This window comes from Lepus europaeus, chromosome 14, assembly GCF_033115175.1.
Source record: "Lepus europaeus isolate LE1 chromosome 14, mLepTim1.pri, whole genome shotgun sequence".
Taxonomy (NCBI): domain Eukaryota; kingdom Metazoa; phylum Chordata; class Mammalia; order Lagomorpha; family Leporidae; genus Lepus; species Lepus europaeus.
In genome coordinates, this window is record NC_084840.1 from 65,351,721 (window position 1) to 65,371,316 (window position 19,596).

Below are 19,596 nucleotides of genomic sequence, written 5' to 3' on the forward strand. Positions count from 1 at the left end.
CCATTGGAGGGTGAACCAACAGCAAAAGGAAGACCTTTCTCTCTGTCTCTCTCTCACTGTCCACTCTGCCTGTCAAAAAAAAAAAAAAAAAAAAAAAGATCTTGGGTAGGGCCAAAACTATGGTGTAGCAGATAACCTGTAGCACCAGCATCCTATATGGAGTCCCAGCTACTCCACTTCCAATCCAGATTCCTACTAATGCACCTGGGAGAGTGGCAGCAGATGGCCCACATGCTTGGGCACATGAACCTATCATGCAAGACACAGAAGAAGCTCTTGGCTTCAAACTGGCCTAGCTCTGGCCATTGCCGCCATTTGAGGAGTGCACCAGCAGATGGAAAATTTCTGTCTCTACTTCCCTCCCTTTCTCTTCCTTTCAAATAAATAAATGAATCTTTATAGGCTTTAGGTTATTTTCAAATTAAATTCAACTGAAAAAATAGAATGCCAGTTGGCAAAATAAATTCTTAAATAATCATTTAAAATGTAGCAAAGTCAAAGGGCCAACTGTGTAGAACAACAGAACCTAAATCAACAAGACTGTAATGTTTTAGAAAAAAATTTATCACATGAATTTAGCAACTTAGTAAACTGAATCCTCTGAGGACTTCATATAATGAAAACAATGATTATTAGCATGTAAATTATTTAGAAGTACTGTCCTTTAACAGCATAGATTTTTAAATACCATTAGATTATTGAATTCTGCTAGACAGATTCAGATTATATTGATTTTTTTTCTAGACTCTTTTGGCATTAGGTAAAAAATAACTCCTTGATTTTGTTGCACCTGGACCAATCTGAAAATATAAAATATTTCTTTTGATAGATGAAAAAATGTTAGAAATACTAGGTTTTAAGTATAATGAACATAATTTATCAACTTACTTTTCAGTTTCTTTTAGGAATAGCATGTATTGAAGTTATTTTTTTAAAATTCATTGTAAAAAACAATTCTTCCTAGATTCACTATAAAAGCTGGATTTTGAGAAGAGATAATCCAGAAACTTGTAAGTTCAAAAAAAGCTATTGGAATTCAAATGAAAACACTAAACAAGAAGGTAGAGGGTAACATATGTAAAAGTATTTTGAAAATGTCATAGTAAAAGACCATGGTAACAGATAGTACACATTTAGTTTTGTGGCTTCTTAGTTAATAATTTATCATGAAGGGTGTAAGAAAAAGCTATCCAAAGAGAGAATAGGAGTTAACACTATAATTTCATCAAAGGAATCAGAAAATTAAAGTGGAAAAAAAAATGCTTTTTTAAAGTTATTAACTACCAAAAGGTATCAGCTATTAACAACTTATTTTCTCCTTTCTACTTGAAAAGTAACTCTCCAGCTTTGTGATGAATGCTAGATTATATAATACTAACCTTAACTATAAGAGGAGTTTCGAGTATGCATAATTCAGAAGCTCTGGAGGTATTCTGATGTAACTCCTTTAACTGTGAATTTAAAGGCAACAAACTGGATGCTAGATACAAAGGAGATCTTGGAGGGGTTTGCTGAATGAGCCCCAAACATTGAGAAGGACGTGCAACAGGATGAACAACCAAATCCAGCAGTCTGTAATGAGAATATACATAAAGAACAGAACAATCCTGGCAACTTCTTTATTAAGTTATACTGAAATAACAAAAGAATTTTGTATACCATTTAACTATTCAGACTTCCATATTCACTGATAAATATGAAAACTACATGTAAACAAATTCAATCAAGTACATTAAAGTAATCCAACTGTCACCATTAGTTCAAAAAGAATTCATCAGAAAAGACGACAATTAAGATTTAAAGGTAACAACTTCTATCAGCAGTTATTTAGTTATCATATGTGCTACACATTTATTTAATGAAGAGTAACCGCTAAGGATTTAAAATACTGATGAAAACAGGACAGAGATTCTCTGGCAATCCAATTGCTAAAATTTATTTTCAACAACATAAAAAAAATCCTTTCTCCTATATATGCTATACATAATGAATACTGGTTCTTTTATGGTTCTGAATGCAATAAAGATTAACAAAAAAACAGCTATTTTCTTTCCCAAATAAATTTGTTGATGAAACAGAACCTCAAAATTCTCAATAGTTTTCTATAATGTTCCAGATTCAATTTATGTCAAATGATAAAACTGATCTCACTGGTGACTTATATTAAGCATGCATAGTCCAAATAAGCTTAAAGGCTTAACTTACAGATACGTAATTTAAACTCAAAAGTGAAATTTTCAGGTTACAACTGCTGGATCATTTGTTCAAGTCATTCCTTTCTCATCTTCATAACTGTCAGCTTTATAACTATTTTCTAATGACAAAAACAGTACCACTTTACTTCCCCCAAATGCTAATGTGGCTCAGCTGAAAATAACCAGAAAGAAGTGTAGCATGCTTTGTTGCCCAGAAACAAAAACTTCTGCTGCTATGCCATCCTTGTCATTCTATCTTTTAAGTTCAGATGCAATTTTCCCAATTAGGGTAAACAGATCAACACAGATCATAGTTGCTTTAAGACCTGTTCTGTAGGGGCCAGCACTATGGCATAGCGGGTTAAGTTGCCGCCTACAGCGCCGGTACCCCATATGGAGGCACTGGAGGCTTCTGGCTCCTGGCTTCGGTCTGGCCTAGCCCCAGTGGATAGAAGACTTCTTTCTCTCTCTCTGTAACTCTGTCATTCATATAAATAACTCTTAAAAAAAAATAAGACAAAACCTGTTACTCAATGGGTAAATATTTACAGAAAGCATTTTCTTCCAAGATCAGATAAGATTGGGCACATTCCGGGTAGTATGGCCATAGACAAAGAAAGCATTTTCTTTTTTTTTTTTTTAACAGGCAGAGTTAGAGAGAGAGAGAGACAGACAGAGAGAAAGGTCTTCCTTCCGTTGGTTCAATCCCCAAATGGCTGCTACGGTCTGCGCACTGCGCCAATCCGAAGCCAGGAGCCAGGTGCTTCCTCCTCTGTAGCCCTGAGGCCATCAGCCCGATAAAGCCCAGATCTCTTACAGTACAGAAAGACCAAGAAACAGTGATTTGTGGGGAAAAATTAGAACTATTGGTTAGAAAAAAACTATGTCAGTAATAATGACTTACAGTTAAAATATCTTTCTACAACCTCATGAGGATAACTAAGGGGAAACAACCTAAATCTAATCCAAAAAATGTGGAATTCTTTCAAGCTTTGAAAATATGCACTCTGAGGCTGGTGCAGGTAAAGCCGCTGCCTGCAGTGCTAGCATCCTGGCTGCTCCACTTCCGATTCAGCTCTCTGCTGTGGGCTGGGAAAGCAATAAACAGATGGCCCAGGACCTTGAGCCCCTGCACCTGAGTGGGAGACCTGGAAGAAGCTCCTGGCTCCGGACCGGCACAGCTCCGGCCTTTGCGGCCAATTGGGGAGTGACCCAGAGGATGGAGGACCTCTCTCTCTCTCTCCTCCTTCTGTGTAACCCTGACTTTCAAATAAATAAAGAAAAACTTAAATAAATAAATAAAATATGGACACTCTATCATAATGTACACCCCATCAACACCTTTGTTTAAGTGATTAACTTACCCCAGAGTATTTCGTTCTGTTTTTCCTATAAAATAATGTGATTCTGTCCTTGATCAAGGACAAAGAATCAATACATTAAGAGACAATCTGCTCTCTGCTGATGACCATGAATATTTTCCAACTATTACAATGTTTTTAAATACCCACAATCACAGTTTTATCCTGTATGTAAAGCTTCAACTTAAACTTAGCTTACTTATTTTTCTAACACTGTAAGTAAGCTGTAAAAGTATCACTGCATCTATAGCTAAGGAAGACTTTTGCAGCCCTTGAACCAACGAAGAGTAAACAATAATTAATTTAAAAAACTGCATTCAGAGGCCAATTAACAAGGAGATGGCTCCTCATTTTTTATTAAGCATTATGGAGTTAGTAAGCAGCAATTTCAAAGTACACAACCACTAGTCATAAAATTCCTCAAGGTATTAAAATTTCAAAGATAATTAAGAATTGCAGTTAAACTTATCATGGTGTCTTTAAGAATGACTTAATAAACTCTTACCTAGAAATCTTTTGTGATGCTTTTGAAATAGGTGTTCTGACAAATGCCTCAGGGAGCTCCAGATCAGGGAGAGAATATGCTATAGGAGATGGTTCTTCTATTTTAGGACTACAAAGAAAATAAAAATTTTAACTTTTGATATGTATCACATGAAGCACTAAGAATAAGCATGTCACTTTTTAATTTAAAATCTTTTTGTAAGAAAAGTAACCAACATAAAAACAGCTTTTCAGTTTTACATATACTAATAAACCCTGTGGCAAAGAGGGTGGATTGCTGATGATGTCCAGGAAAGGTTAGCAAATAGCATGACTTTAAAAGGGGTAAAAAAAACATACCTATTGTAAGGTAAGATGCTATTTTTAGGTTCACTGCTGGTCCAAACCTCTCCAATTTTAGACAATACATTATTGACAAAAGAAGATCTTGTTAACACTGTCCCCGTTACAGCTTGTTTTGGAACTGCTGATAATGGTTTGGGTCTAGAAACTGTAAAATGAAGAACGCTGGATTTAATTGTATCTTTAACAAAAGGATCTTTTTAAAATGTATTTATTTGATAGAGAAGAGTTTCCATCCACTAGTTCATTTCCCAAATGCCTGCAATGGCCAGAGGCTGGGCTGAGCCAGGCCAAAGCCAGGAGCCACAAACTCAATCCCGGTATCCCACAAGGGTGTCAGGAACCAACTACTTGAACCCTATCTGCTGCCTGCCAGGGCCTGCATTAACAGGAAGCTGGGAGCAGGAGTTGGGAACTGAATCCAGACACTCCAATGCTGGAATGCAGGCATCTTAACCAAAGGCGTAATTGCAAGGCTAAATGCCTACCCTAGGACTTTAATAAAAAAATGATTGAAAACACAGATGAAATGATAAGTAGTTAAAATTATTTTTGGTTTAGCCATAGCTACACAGGAATTTAACAATTTGGGATTTTAAAAGATGGCAAAAATATTATTCTGTATGTTTTCAAAGCTGGACATGAGTCTTCAGTTGAAATAAAGAGCTCTTTCATTCTATACCACATTAGCAAATACATGGCCAACAACTTCCAAGAAAGCCCTATCTCTTGGAGCAGCCAGGAAAAAAACCAAAAAACCAACCAAACAAACAAAAAAACAAAACTAGGATGAATCTCAGTATGCATTAGCAATAGTGAACTAAATGTATGATTACTTCACAAAGGTAATTCTCTTTATCTTTTCTAGCTCAATAGTTTATTACATTCTTCACTGAAATCCTACCTTCTCGAAGAACTGATGATCTTGACAGATGGTAAGGCTTAGCTCGCTCAGTGGCTAATTTTCGCTGGACTCTAGGAAGGATTTTCCCATATTGGTCTAATATGGCATTTCGAGCCACTGATCTCTCCCGCAAACGAGGATCACGATCGTTCTATTGGATATATCATAATTGTTACATATTTAGCACTTACAATATAATCATGAATATCTAGGAGTATATTCCACCTGTCTACATTTTTCTAAATCAAGGATTTCATTCATACATCATTGCTTTACCAATCTCTACCTATTAATAAATTCCAAATTACTAATAAGCCAATTCTTCACAAATAATGCAAACAATGATTATCATTTATTAAAACACCTATATGTACCAGGCAATATCTTACTTCACACAAGAATTTTTTTATCGTTATAACCTCAGGCAGATACCATCATTTATACAAGAAGAAACAGATTTGGAATGTGTCCCAAGTACACTGAACCAAACAAGGAGTCTAACTCTTAAAGTTCAATGCTCTTTGTATTATATCTTCTGGTCCTCTATTGTTTTCTCTCATTTCCCTTTTGGTAGTGTATCAAGACTGGGAGGTGAGAAGAGGATTCTCCAAGGTCAAGATAATATAGATCAAATCAGTTATCAAACTGCAAATTTTATATAACAGACCAAAAAAGTCTCCAGTATTCCTTATTCTTTTATGCCGTTATAAAACAACCTGAATCATACCATAAGATTAATCTTCAGAGTTTGGTTCAACTTCAAGGCAGGAATATAATTGGCACGCTGCAAATGGTGAACTAAGAGGAATTCACGATTCTGAACACTGGCACTGGACTGTAAAAATTTCACTAAACATTCCTAGAAAGAACAAAATAGACTTGTAATCGATCACTTTGTCATGAATTTGTTCTAAGATTACATTAATAACTAGTTACCTGCTCAGTGTCTGTAAATGGTAACTTTAGTAAATCCTCCATTAAGCCCATTTCGTGACAGACTTCATATGTGTGCTTTAGTAACTCCTCAATATTCAACCTATTAGAATGTTGTCGCAGTAAATTCCAAGCTTCAACCATGCATCTGCAATCAGTAGTTATCAAGTTTAGCTTTAGAAAATCTACTTAAAACATTCAAAACAAGTCACCTACCTACAGAATCTCAAAGATACTTTGCACTTACAATTTAAATTTATTTTATTTATTTGAAAGAGTTACAGAGAGAGGTAGAGAGAGAGGTCTTCCATCCACTGGTTCACTCCCTAGATGGCCGCAACAGTTGGAGCTGCGCTGATCCAAAGCCAGGAGCTTCTTCGGGTCTCTCACGTGGATGCAGGAGCCCAAGGGCTTGGGCCATCTTCTACTGCTATCCCAGGCCATAGCAGAGAGCTAGACTAGAAGAGGAGAGCTGGGACTAGAACTAGTGCCCATATGGGATGCCGGCACTTCAGGCCAGGGCATTAACCTGCTGTGCCACAGCGCCGGCCCCCTGCATTTACAATTTGAAAAATGAACTGAATACTAATTCCATCTGGCTTGTGACAACAAAATCACAAGCCATCTATAGAAAGCTAATTTTCTGCTGTTCTGTGTTATTATTTAAAATGATAAATAACAACAGTACAACAGAAGTTCACAGGAAGCCAAAACAACATGGCCTAAACAGAACTCAAAGATGGGTGTGGTGTGACAGACAGAAGTCAGACTTCCAAGAAGTGACGATAGGAATGAAGATTAGGAAAGAGAATGAGTGACTGACTGCAAGTAGATGGGAGAAAAATACTGTGCTCATTGAGAGGTTCAGGATGCAGCTTAATAGATTACTTCAGATGATTTATACATCAAGATCTGATTGTAGAGCTCTGGTCAAATTTGAAGTCAGACCCCACATGGAGGCACTGAGGCATACTTTAATGGATAAAAATATCATTTAATTGAAACAGTGTTTCTTATATAGGAGTCTCAGAATCAGGTCGGGATTCCGAGAACTTTATAAAAACAGATGTCCCATTCATAACAGACTTTTATGTAGCCCTATATGAGGCATACATATACTAGGGAAATGATTAAAAACAGAGCAAGTTTAAAACAGTATGATGATTATAATTTTTAAAAATTAAGTAAACAAAATCTATAAATGCTCATATATTTTAAAAAGTTCTGGGGCCAGCGTTGTGGTATGATAGATTAAGCCACTGCCTATGAGGCTGGCGTTTCATATGGGCACCAGTTCCAGTGGCAGTTGCTCCACTTCCAGTCCAGCTCCTTATTAATGTGCCTGAGAAAGCAGTGGAAGATAGCCCCTACCATGCACGAGGGGGACATGGATGAAGCTCCTGGCTCCTAGCTTCGGCCTGGCCCAGCCCTGGCTATTGTGGCCATTTGGGGAGTGAATCAGCAAACGGAAGGTATCTCTCTGTCTCTCTCCCTCCCCTTTCCCTGTAACTCGGCCTTTCAAATAAAATGACTGAATCCTTAAGGAAAAAGTTTTCAAAGATAATGGCAAGCAGATAACATAAAAGTTAAAGCAATTAGCACTCACAACTAAAACTCATCTGAGGAGTTTTATTAGCTTTGTCCTAGAATTACTCGGATACAAAGTTACTCAGGAAAGCAATGACACCCACTGTTGGCAGGTCACATTCACCTAGTGATTTTTTTTTCCTGGGACTAGTCTATTTTAACACATCACACGGACCATGTTAAGGTCAACAATGCAAGGAAGTAAAACGTTGAGTATTCCCTAAAAATTACATCTGAAACTACCTTTTGCTTTTTTCTACCAGAATAGGCATTCTAGTGTGGTTGTTACAACCTGAATGTAGAAAAGGCATCTGTATCTGTGTGTAAACACCCATGGTAACTTCACTAAACTATTGTATTTTTGTACTTGTATATGCTGAAATAATTTAGAAACTTTTATATCAAATGCCAGGTAAAAAATTTAAACAAGAACAAAGCTATAAGCATGGTAGTAGAAAGCATCAGAGAATTTTTAAAAATAATACCATAATGAAGACACAAGTCTTAAATAAACATGTCACAAAAGAAATAACTCTTTATGACAAAGATTCACTTTATTATAGAGAGACTGAATATATTAATGTTTTCACCTACGAGATGCATAAGCACCAAATATCAGACATCACCTGGTATTAATAAAAGGCACGGCATAAGTCAGTGAGTAGTGGGGCAGAAGGGAACTAAACAGGCACAACACTCATGGAGGACAATTTCCCTCATCTACCAATATTACATCTGCAAGTACTTTTTTTTTTGTTTTGTTTTTTTGACAGGCAGAGTTAGAGAGAGAGAGAGACAGAGAGAAAGGTCTTCCTTTTTCCATTGGTTCACCCCCCAAGTGGCTGCTACAGCTGGTGTGTTGCGGCCTGCGCACTGCGCTGGCTGCTCCGAAGCCAGGAGCCAGGTGCCTCCTCCTGGTCTCCCATGAGGGTGCAGGGCCCAAACACTTGGGCCATCCTACGCTGCACTCCCGGGCCACAGCAGAGAGCTGGACTGGAAGAGAAGCAGCTGGGACAGAACCGGCGCCCCAACTGGGACCAGAACCCAGCGCCACAGGCGGAGGATTAGCCTAGTGAGCCACAGTGCCAGCCCATCTGCAAGTATTCTAAAAAAAAAAAAGTATTTTATTTGTTTGAAAGGCAGTGTGGCATCTGTTCATTCATTCCCAAAACGGCCACAATGGCCAGACCTGAGCCATGCAGAACCCAGGAGCCAGGAATTCCATTTATTCCATCATGGTTTTTAACATGGGTGGCAAGGCCCAAGTCCTTGGGCCATCTTCCTCTGCTTTTCCAGATTCATTAGCAAGGAGCTGGACTGGAAGCAGAGCAGCTGGAACTCTAACCAGTGCTCCAATATGGGATGCTGGCACGGCAGGTTTCTTAGCCCACAATGCCACAATACAGCTGGAGAATTACTTTCCAGTTGATAAAAGGCTCGCATGCTGGCAGTAAAAGTCTAATTTTTAATAAGAAATGTATAAGGGTTCTTGGCAATACAGCCAAAGATAGCCTATAAGACTCTCCTGTGGAGAACTTTGTTAAAATGCTAGACTAAATATAAACTTCTGAAGTGTACAGCAAGGACCGCAATGAAAGAGAAATTCCAGCAGTAAACAAGCAACCACCGATTGCCAGTGACCAGAATAAAAGCAACAAGATCAGAAAAAGGTATAAAGGGTATAAATAAGAACAGAATGTTGATTAGCTATAATAACAACTATTTATGATAAAGAAGGTTAATTCATAATACTAAAAGGCCAGAGCTTTAAGAAAAATTTTTAAACTCTTCAGTGTCTAACACTAAAAACAGAAAAAGTTGGTGTATTACAAGGAACTGACAAGTACACCACAAGGTAGCTTAGCATACTTTTCTTAGTAACTTAAATACACCAGGAAAAAAAGGACACAGATTACAACCACACAATGAACAAATTTGATATTTTGGAAAAATTATTTGATATTTTACCTAATAAACAGAGAATACAATGACCAGTAAGTAAATTATGTCTTACTGGATCTTAGAGGACAGGTACTATATGGATCGCCTCATATGATCATAATGAAGTTAAGTTAGAAATCAGCAGCAAAAAAAATTTTTAAACCACATATTCAAAAATTGAAATTTCTAATAGGAAAAAAATCATAATAAGGATTTTAAAATATTTATAGAGTTTATATAATTTATTAGAACACAATCACTGAATACAAATCCTCAAGGAAAACAATTTAACAACACTATGTATAAACATTCTACCTCTCTATCGCTGACTCCTTTTCAGTACATTCATGCTGAAGATGCTGATGCTGTCAATTAGCAACAGCTAGAACTGTAAATTACTCAGGGTACTTCTTACTTATCTTATTCCAGCAAGAGGCATTTTTTTTTTTGGACAGGCAGAGTTAGTGAGAGAGAGAGACAGAAAGGTCTTCCTTTTCCGTTGGTTCACCCCCCAAGTGGACGCTGCGCCAATCCGAAGCCAGGAGCCAGGTGCCTCCTCCTGGTCTCCCATGTAGGTGTAGGGCCCAAGCACTTGGGCCATCCTCCACTGCCCTCCCGGGCCACAGCAGAGAGCTGGACTGGAAGAGGAGCAACCGGGACTAGTACCCGGCACCCCGACCGGGACTAGAATCCAGAGTGCCGGCGCCGCAGGTGGAGGATTAGCCTAGTGAGCCGAGGTGCTGGCCATCAAAAGGCTTTTTTTTTTTTTTTGACAGGCAGAGTGGATAGTGAGAGAGAGAGACACAAAAGGCATTTTTAAAAGATCAAGAAGTCTAAGAATATTAGATAATGCAACCAAACTTAAATCTTATATTACTGTCTATTCCATCGATTTCATTTTCTTAACATATGATCCAGAGTTGTTACTTTCAGAGTGTGTACTTACCTATTAAAAAGCAAAACAGTGAGGTGAAGTGTAACATCAGTACCACTGGTTACTGCTGGCTTCATTGTCTGAATATATCTGAGGGCTTGTCTGTGCTCACCCTGACTCATAAAGGCTTCAACAATCTTTGCATGTTGCCATGACTCAGGTTTTGAAGTAGCTGGGTGAAACAGAAGGTCCAAACCACTCTGTGAAATTGACATGAAAATGCTAAATTATAAGCTGTATTTAGACACAGTTGTTACTCTTTAAAAAAACAGGAAATATTAAAACCCACAAAATTCAAGATAAAACCTATTTAAATGTAAGATAAAAAGAGGTGCTTTAATCTATAGTTTATTTTATTTTAAAGAATAAATGCTTTATCAAATCCCCACACCACTGAAATCTAAAAAATCCTTTAGGAGGCTGCCACTGTGGCTAGCAGGTAAAGCTATTGCCTGCAGAGCTAGAATCCCATATGGGTGATGGTTTGAGTCTTGGTTATTCCATTTCCAATGAGCTCCTTACTACTGGCCTGGGAAAGGCAGTGGAAGATGGCCTAAGTGTTTGGGCCCTGGCCCCTTAAGTGGGAGACTCCTGGCACTTTGCTTTGGCCTGGCTCAGCCTTGGCCATTGTAGCCATCAGGAGAATGAACCAGTGGATGGAAAATCTTTTTTTCTGTCTCTTCCTCTCTAACTTCTACTTTCAAAATAAATAAATCAATCTTAAAAAAACAAAACAAAAAAAACCTCAGGGCTGCTGTTGTGGCACAGCAGGTAAAGCCATGACCTGTGATGCTTGGGATGTCAGCTCAAGACCTGGCTGCTCCGCTTCTGGTCCAGTTCCCTGCTAGTGCACCTGGGAAAGCAGTGGAAGATGGCCCAAGTACTTGGGCCCCTGAACCCACATGGGAGACCCAAATTGAAGCTCTTGGCTCCTGGCTTTGACCTGGCTCTGCCCTGGCCATTGTAGCCATTTGAGGAGTGAACCAGTGGATGGAAGATCTCTCTCTCTCTCTCTCTCTCTGCCTCTCCCTCTCTGTAACTCTATCTCCCAAATAAATAAAAATCTTAAAAAAAAAAAAAAAATTTCCATTAACTATTCCATATATCAATGTCAAAGCTTGCTTTGCATGCTTCATCCAATACCCTAAACATATTTCTAATCTAACAGTCACTCCATTGCACTTTTCAAAACTGTTTACTTGTTTCCTCTTTAGACAGTAGAGGACCCAGGGTTCTAAACTGTTTTTCTTTTCAGTCTATTAAGAAAGACTGTGCTTAGTCCAAGTACACTTGAGTAAACCAGGTCATTTTCATACTACCTCTAGAAATAAGTTATGTAATTTCTTTCACATCAAATTTAACCTAGTGACAAATATTTTCTAAAATTATAATTAAAAAAGGCTTACATTATATGAATAAATACACTTACCTCATAGTCACTATGATCTATCAGCCAAAATCCTTGAATAAGTTTAACTTGGCCCCAAGAAATGGCAAAGGCAGTTGGAAAAGACTCAATGGAGGTATCCATTTTGTTTGGAAAGGAATACATAATATCAAGTAGCAAATAAATGGTCTTTTCAAAGGATTAAGGATAATAAATAAAAATTGCTATATATATTTGGGAACAGGTAACAACAGAATGTATCATTAAAACAGGACTGAAAGATTTAAGAAAATTTTGTTAAGATTTATTTTCATTTTATTTGAAAAGCAGAGAGACAGACAGACATGGAAACTGGCTGACAGAGACCCTAAATTGTAAGGAACCACTCATTTTTAGATGAAGAAATTAACTACAGGGTCCAACATTGTGGCACAGTGGGTTAAGATACAACATGTGATGTTGGCATCCCCTACTGAGTGCTGGTTTGAGTCCTGGCTGCTCCACTTCTGATCTAGCTCACTGCTAACGGCCTGGGAAAGCAGTGGAAGATGGTCCGAGTCCTTGAGCCTCTCCACCCACTTGGGAGAGGTAGGCAACGTGGAAGAAGCTCCTGGCTATTAGCTTCGGAACAGGCCAGCTCCAGCTACTGCAGCCAACTGGGGAGTGAATCAGTGGATGGACGACCCCTCTCCCTCTCTGTTGCTTCTCTCTGTGTCACTCTGATTTTCAAATAAATACATAAATCTTTAAAAAGAAAAGCTAATGAACATATCCCTAGAAAAACAAACATAAAACAAAATTTTGCATAGTTTTAGGTTAAATAATAGGCCATATGAATCCCAGAATCTAGGTTAAAAACTCTATCATAAAAAAGAAAGATTTCAAACAAAATTTAGATTGGATTAGGAAATTCCTAATGCTCTGAAATTTTGTGACTTTGATAATACAAGAATATTTGATAAAATTTGAAAGGATACAATAAAATGTTTGTTTGCTTCAGTAACGTTGTCTAACAAGTATATGTCAAGTAGTGCCTGTAAAAAGGGATTAAAAACATCAATGCACTTCAGTTATTTATTCTTCAATGTCCTGTTTCCCCATGCCTGCATCAGGTATGAAAAATATAGCTAAACACGTCTCCTCCCTCTTCAACTTCATTTGACAGAATATTACTGCGAACCTACATGTATACTACTAGGAGGGTATTTTCCTGTGCCTCCTTCCTCCCGTCTCCACAACTTCTCAATCCGATCTCCTAACTGAGAAACCAATCCATCAATCACCAAGCAATTGTGGTTCCACTTCCCTCTGCAATAAGGGAAACATTAAGGATTATTTAATATTAATGACTTATCAAAACAAGCAGCATCAATTTTTAAAAAGTCATAATCCTACCTACCAAAGAGAGAACCGAGGTGAGAAATGGACCTCATTTAGCATCATGAGGACTACAGACACCAAGTAATATAAACCTTGAAACTGCCTCACATTCAGTCAACCACAAGCCTGTCAGTTAAGATCGGGTTCCAGGGGTGAGTGCAGTACAATAAGTCAAATTCCTGAGATTATTCTATTTCTATGAAGTATGGCCACGCAGAATATTGTAGTTCAAAGCCAAGGAATTATAGCTTCCATTTTATCAAATATATTACTGGTATCTGCAATGCGATAAGCAGATATTATATTTCCTCATCTAATATTATAAACAGCAGCAGTATTTACTACTTTTTGAGCTTTGAGTCTGACGCGGTACTGGATGCCCTGAACATATTTTATGCGAATTTTTTTCTTCTTTTTTTAAATTTGGGTGCTTGTCATCTACACCGGAGACCTGGATTGAGCTATTGGCTGTAGCCTGGCCCAGTACTGGCTACTGCATACATCTGGGGAATGAAACAGAGTGGAGGCTCTCTCTCTCTGCTGCCTCTCACATTAAAAACAGGAGTAAATGCTACATCTATTTAACTTATTGAACTTTTCCTCTGAATAGGACATTTTATTAGGTGCCCTGTACATGTATGTTTTGTGAGAGGCAGAAAGACATAGAGAAAGAGAGACAGGCAGACAGTTCCCATCCACTGGTTTACTCCACAAATGACCCCCAGTGGCCAGTACTGGCTGAGCTGATGCAGGGGCTCAATCCAAGTCCACAACCTTGGTGGCAGGGAGGCAACTACTTGAACCATCTCCTGCTGTCTCCCAGAGGCTATACTGGCAGGCAATTGGAAGTGTGACACAGAGCAAGGAATCACTCCAACTTGAGATGTGGCATCCCAAGCAGAATCTTAACCACAAGGCCAACTGCCTGCCTCATTTTATATAATTTTTAAATTGACTTTGTAACTTACACAGCACATAATATCAGAAAGTACAGCAAACCTGCCCAAGGACATAAGTTTAGGAAATAACAGATTTGGAATTTAAACATATGTCCAATCTCCAAGTACATGTTCACTATTGTAGGTTAGCTATTTTAAAGCTCTAGTTCCCCACATTGTCCAGGAATCAGAATTATAACTGGTATAGCCAAATGAGCACTAATTCTCCAGTGATTCTGACGAAAATTTGAAACAGTGTTTGCTCTACAACTCTGTCATTCTAATGTAAGGAAGGTTTTTTAATTTCAGAGACAGGGCCAAGTTTCTAAACACTATTTCATCTTTTTCTATTACTTTTACTATTTTTACTTCTTTATTTCAAAGAAACCAACTAGGCTACATTCGTATTTAAGAAAAAAAAAAGTAACTGTTAATGAATGTTAAATAACTAACTGGTGCTTTATCATGCTTTATTAATGAGTACTGGTTTCTACTCTTTGTTTCTGAATAAGAATTCACAGGACAAACAATGCTTAAATTATGTCATTTCCTCTGAAAATTTGACTTGGGACTAAAATAATTTTGAAAGCGTGTTGATGGTTAGGATGTACTATACCTTGACAAACGCTCACAGTTCTGCCGACGATTTGTGTAGTAGTTCTGAATTACGGGGTAGTTGTAGCATAACCTTGACAACTGCACAGCATCATCTAGATTTATTTTTAAGAATTGGAAAAAAAGCTAGTAATATTTCCAAAATATCGCAACAATATTTGAGGCTATATACATTGATATTTTACTACAATACTGTAATATTGTTTAACCTATAGGCTTGCTGAATAAGAAAAACTACAGTCCTTTTATTATAGATGTACAAGTTAGAAAATTCAGTCTCTTATGAAAGTCTCTAACAAAGATGGTAGCTCAAAACCTTGGAAACTGCTCTAAATAATTTTTTTCCTTAGGCACAAACAACAATTTGAAAGCAAACAATATTGACTATTTATTCAAATAAAAATCTCAGAATTATTAAAGAATAAGATCAACAGCAATATATGTGCAGAGCAGAGGCACTTCTAAACAAAATTTAATGTGCATCTTCAAAACTTGGAAGAAATCAGAGTTTCTAGAAGTCTGTTCTAAACAAACACTGTACAGTCAACACTGATAAATTCGCTCATTCTTGGTATCAAACATTATTATTTGACAAAAGGTAGCACTTAAACTGACACCAAGGCCGGCGCCGTGGCTCAACAGGCTAATCCTCCGCCTTGCGGCGCCGGCACACCGGGTTCTAGTCCCGGTCGGGGCACCGATCCTGTCCCGGTTGCCCCGCTTCCAGGCCAGTTCTCTGCTGTGGCCAGGGAGTGCAGTGGAGGATGACCCAAGTGCTTGGGCCCTGCACCCCATGGGAGACCAGGAGAAGCACCTGGCTCCTGCCATCGGAACAGCGCGGTGCGCCGGCCGTAGCGCGCTACCGCAGCGGCCATTGGAGGGTGAACCAACGGCAAAAGGAAGACCTTTCTCTCTGTCTCTCTCTCACTGTCCACTCTGCCTGTCAAAAAAAAAAAAAAAAAGTTAAAAAAAAAAAAAAAAAACTGACACCAAGTAACTATTAGTTAGTAACCACATTAGGAGATCCTTAAAAAGGAAGAGATCAACACAATAGGTAATAAGAACCATGATTTCATGGATCTAAACTATAGCTGCTAATTACTGAATCCATTTCCAGAACACAAGTTTTTCCCAATATTGCCTTCCAAATGTTATTCAATCCAACAAACATGTATAGAACACTCTTATAACAGGTATGGAGGTGAGACACTGAAGATCCAAAGTAAGGAAAAATGTAAGAAAAGAAGAAAACATCAAGCAAGGTAAAAGACAGGAAACCTGATGCATTAGAACACAAGAAAAAATCCATAAAGGTTAAAGAATGTTTCAGTTAATATTTATAGATTAAGTAACTAGTTTACCTAAGCCTTCTGGCAGAAGTCCAGAATGAGAGAACCAGAGAACCACTTGTGCATACTGACAGATGAGCTGGGCAACTATATACTTATTGCTTAAGTCTATCAGGCCTGTAAAGAGTTAACATCAAACATTTAACTTTTAATTTGTCAACCTAAACAAAAAAATCAAGATCTTCAATAATTTTTGAAAACTAACTACTTGATGATTTGTTTACTAATACATATACATTTTGAACAAACTGAGCTTCTATCGACTTTACTTTGCTTCAAAATGATGTCAAACAAAATCTCCAAAATGCTGAAATAAGTTAAGTCTTGGCTATATAAAGTGAACATTTCATCCTAACAATATCATTAATACAGGTTATCTAAACCAGGTCTTATTAAACCAGCCGTTTTGTTTTGTTTTGTTGAAATGACAAAATAGAGGGACTTGTCAAATAAATACACATAATTAAAAATTCTGAAATTATACTGAACACTAATAATCAACTTTAATTACAGAATTTCTCAAGTTTATTTAAGCACATCTTAAAACATTTTGTAGCTTTTTATTACAAAAAAAAAAAAAAACCTCTACCATTTGAGAAATGATATCCTCTTTATACAATGATCCATCTAAGATAAACTTCACTCTTTTTTCTAACTCTAAAAGTAAGATTTAAAGAACACACCTCTCTCAGTGATCTCTTGAGCCTCTGTTGCAAAACAGCTTAAGACTGTATTAAGGTTGCTAAGAAGCAAATTACACTGCTGGAGAGCCTGCATAGTTTGTGGATCAATAAAGCGACATGAACCATCAAACAATGGCACACCTTTCAAGAAAAAAGCAGACTGTTAGTTTCCACACAGTAAATACGGATGGACTAGAACTATAAATGCAGGGCCAGCATTGTGGCATGGCAGATCGAGCTGTTGCTCACAAGGTTCACACCCCGTATCAAGATGCTAGTTCGAGTCCCAGCTGCTTTACTTCAGATGCAGTTTCCTGATAATGAGCTTGGGGAGGCAGTGGGTGATGGCCCAAGTATCTGGTTTTCTGCCATCCATGTGGGAGACCTAGATGAGGTTCCAGGTTCATGGCTTAGGCATGGCACCACCCTGGACATTGCCACCATTAGCAAAGTGAACCAGCAGACCTAAGATCTCTCTCTTTCCCTCTGTCACTGTGCCATTCAAATAAATAACAAATATTGCATTTAAAAACACCTTGTTTATGCTTAATAAAAAAGAACTAGAGGCTGGCGCCGCGGCTCACTAGGCTAATCCTCCACCTTGCGGCGCCAGCACTCTGGGTTCTAGTCCCGGTCGGGGTGCCGGTTCTGTCCCGGCTGCCCCTCTTCCAGGTGAGCTCTCTGCTGTGGCCCGGGAGTGCAGTGGAGGATGGCCCAAGTGCATGGGCCCTGCACCCCATGTGATCCAGGATAGGCACCTGGCTCCTGCCATCTGATCAGCGCGGTGCGCCGGCCGCAGCGCGCCTACCACGGCGGCCATTGGAGGGTGAACCAACGGCAAAAAGGAAGACCTTTCTCTCTGTCTCTCTCTCTCACTGTCCACTCTGCCTGTCCCAAAAAAAAAAACAAAAAAAAAACTAGAAATACAAAATATCTCAAATTCCTATTATTTGAAAGAATAATTCCATATGAAATTTATAGACAAGCTAGAAATAACCTTCAAGAAAACCAGAAAATATTTTCAAAACCAGCGAATCAAGTTGAGGATCTGGTCTCAGATAGTTTGTTTCCTAATTCTTTATAAAACAGTACCTATCAGAAGATACAGATTTACTTCTAAAAAGTAATTAAATTACATTTGGTATTTAATGTAGAATTGTTGTAGAAAACAATTATCTGAATTCTAAAATTCTTCTTAAAATGAAATTCTAGTTTGTTTTACCCCAGTACATTAAAACAATTATTTTTTAAAATATTTTTGAAATATCCATTAACAAAGAAGCTCAAGGCAGCAACAAAGTCTTAATTATCAAGTTCAACACTATAGTATACTCAGAATATAAGTTACTGTTTTTACAAAACAGCCTTTTCCTCTGAAAAATAATTTTTACCCTGATACTGAATTATCAGACATTCTTCCACACTTCAATTGTACTAAGTTACTGGAAAAAAAAAGTTTTTTAAAGTGGAGTCCCACTTGTACAAAATATTTATATGAAACATAGAATGACAGATCATCCACATGCTCGTTCACTCCCCAAATAGCTGCAACTGCCAGGGCTGGGCTAAACCAAAGTCAGGAGCTCCATCCTGGTATCCCACATGAGTGGCAGGGGCCCAGGTCCTTGAACCATCATCAGCTGCCTTCCCAGGTGCATTAGCAGGAAGCTAGATGGGAAGAAGGGCAGCTAGAACTTGAATAGGCATTCCATTATGGGATGATAATATTGCAAGTGATAGTTTAAATCTGTTGTGTCCTAATGCTGGCCCCAGAAATACTTTTATTTCGTGCTTACAGTTTCTTAAGTCTGGCTTTAAAATAGTATGAAATCCCCAAGTTTTCCTATAAACTTTGTTTAAAAATTCTGTTGAGAACAACTTGTAAAAAGTATTTGTCAACTCTATCTTCAAAGTTCAGTTGTTAGTATACATCAGACCAATAAACAAGAATGTCAAGAAGAACAAGACTTGGCATAATGACATGTCAGCGGAGGACAGGGTGATGATTTTACCCTGCTACTCAGCTTCTTTAACTATTCCACCCTAAATCTACAGACTTCTTCATGTGCATTTTAACTGACACACAATAACTGGACATATTTATGGGGTAACAGTGTAACATTTATACACACAAACATATATATAAAAAAAATAATGATCCAATCATGGTAGCTGATATATCTATCAAGGGCCATGTCCATCTTCTCTGCATTGTTCAATTTTAGTCTATATGCTGCTAAAGTGAGCAACCATAGACTTTCAATACTTACATAAGCGGTCAAATTCCTCTTTTGTGAGAACCACTTTATTCCATGTCCATTCAAGAACAAAGTGCAAATTAGCAGCAGAATTTGGTTGTTCTTAATGATAAAAAGAAAAAACACATAAGGATCATTAATTATAAACAGAACACTAGAAACCTGGCAGACGGCACCATGACCAAATGAACAAAGGAAAAGCAACTTAAATGGGAACATTCTTATATTATCAGTGCCTCACATCAGGCAGTATACCATTTTAGGGTGAACTGCTTCTGAAACAAA

General features: G+C 37.9%; 1 protein-coding gene across 2 annotated transcripts in view; it reads right to left on the reverse strand.

The window, feature by feature from the left end:
* Window positions 1-19,596, reverse strand: part of AHCTF1 (AT-hook containing transcription factor 1) — a 75,969-nt gene that overhangs the window by 15,816 nt on the left and 40,557 nt on the right. For both annotated transcript variants that reach the window (XM_062210833.1, XM_062210832.1), the window contains exons 14-27: window positions 19,324-19,413; window positions 17,054-17,194; window positions 16,383-16,487; window positions 15,023-15,116; window positions 13,273-13,396; window positions 13,066-13,122; window positions 12,131-12,277; window positions 10,714-10,901; window positions 6,243-6,387; window positions 6,034-6,165; window positions 5,307-5,457; window positions 4,400-4,550; window positions 4,062-4,169; window positions 1,380-1,572 (exon numbers count right to left, since the gene is read on the reverse strand). In XM_062210833.1, the coding sequence (XP_062066817.1) occupies window positions 1,380-1,572; window positions 4,062-4,169; window positions 4,400-4,550; window positions 5,307-5,457; window positions 6,034-6,165; window positions 6,243-6,387; window positions 10,714-10,901; window positions 12,131-12,277; window positions 13,066-13,122; window positions 13,273-13,396; window positions 15,023-15,116; window positions 16,383-16,487; window positions 17,054-17,194; window positions 19,324-19,413 (1,826 nt within the window). The remainder of the gene's footprint in view (window positions 1-1,379; window positions 1,573-4,061; window positions 4,170-4,399; window positions 4,551-5,306; window positions 5,458-6,033; window positions 6,166-6,242; window positions 6,388-10,713; window positions 10,902-12,130; window positions 12,278-13,065; window positions 13,123-13,272; window positions 13,397-15,022; window positions 15,117-16,382; window positions 16,488-17,053; window positions 17,195-19,323; window positions 19,414-19,596) is intronic.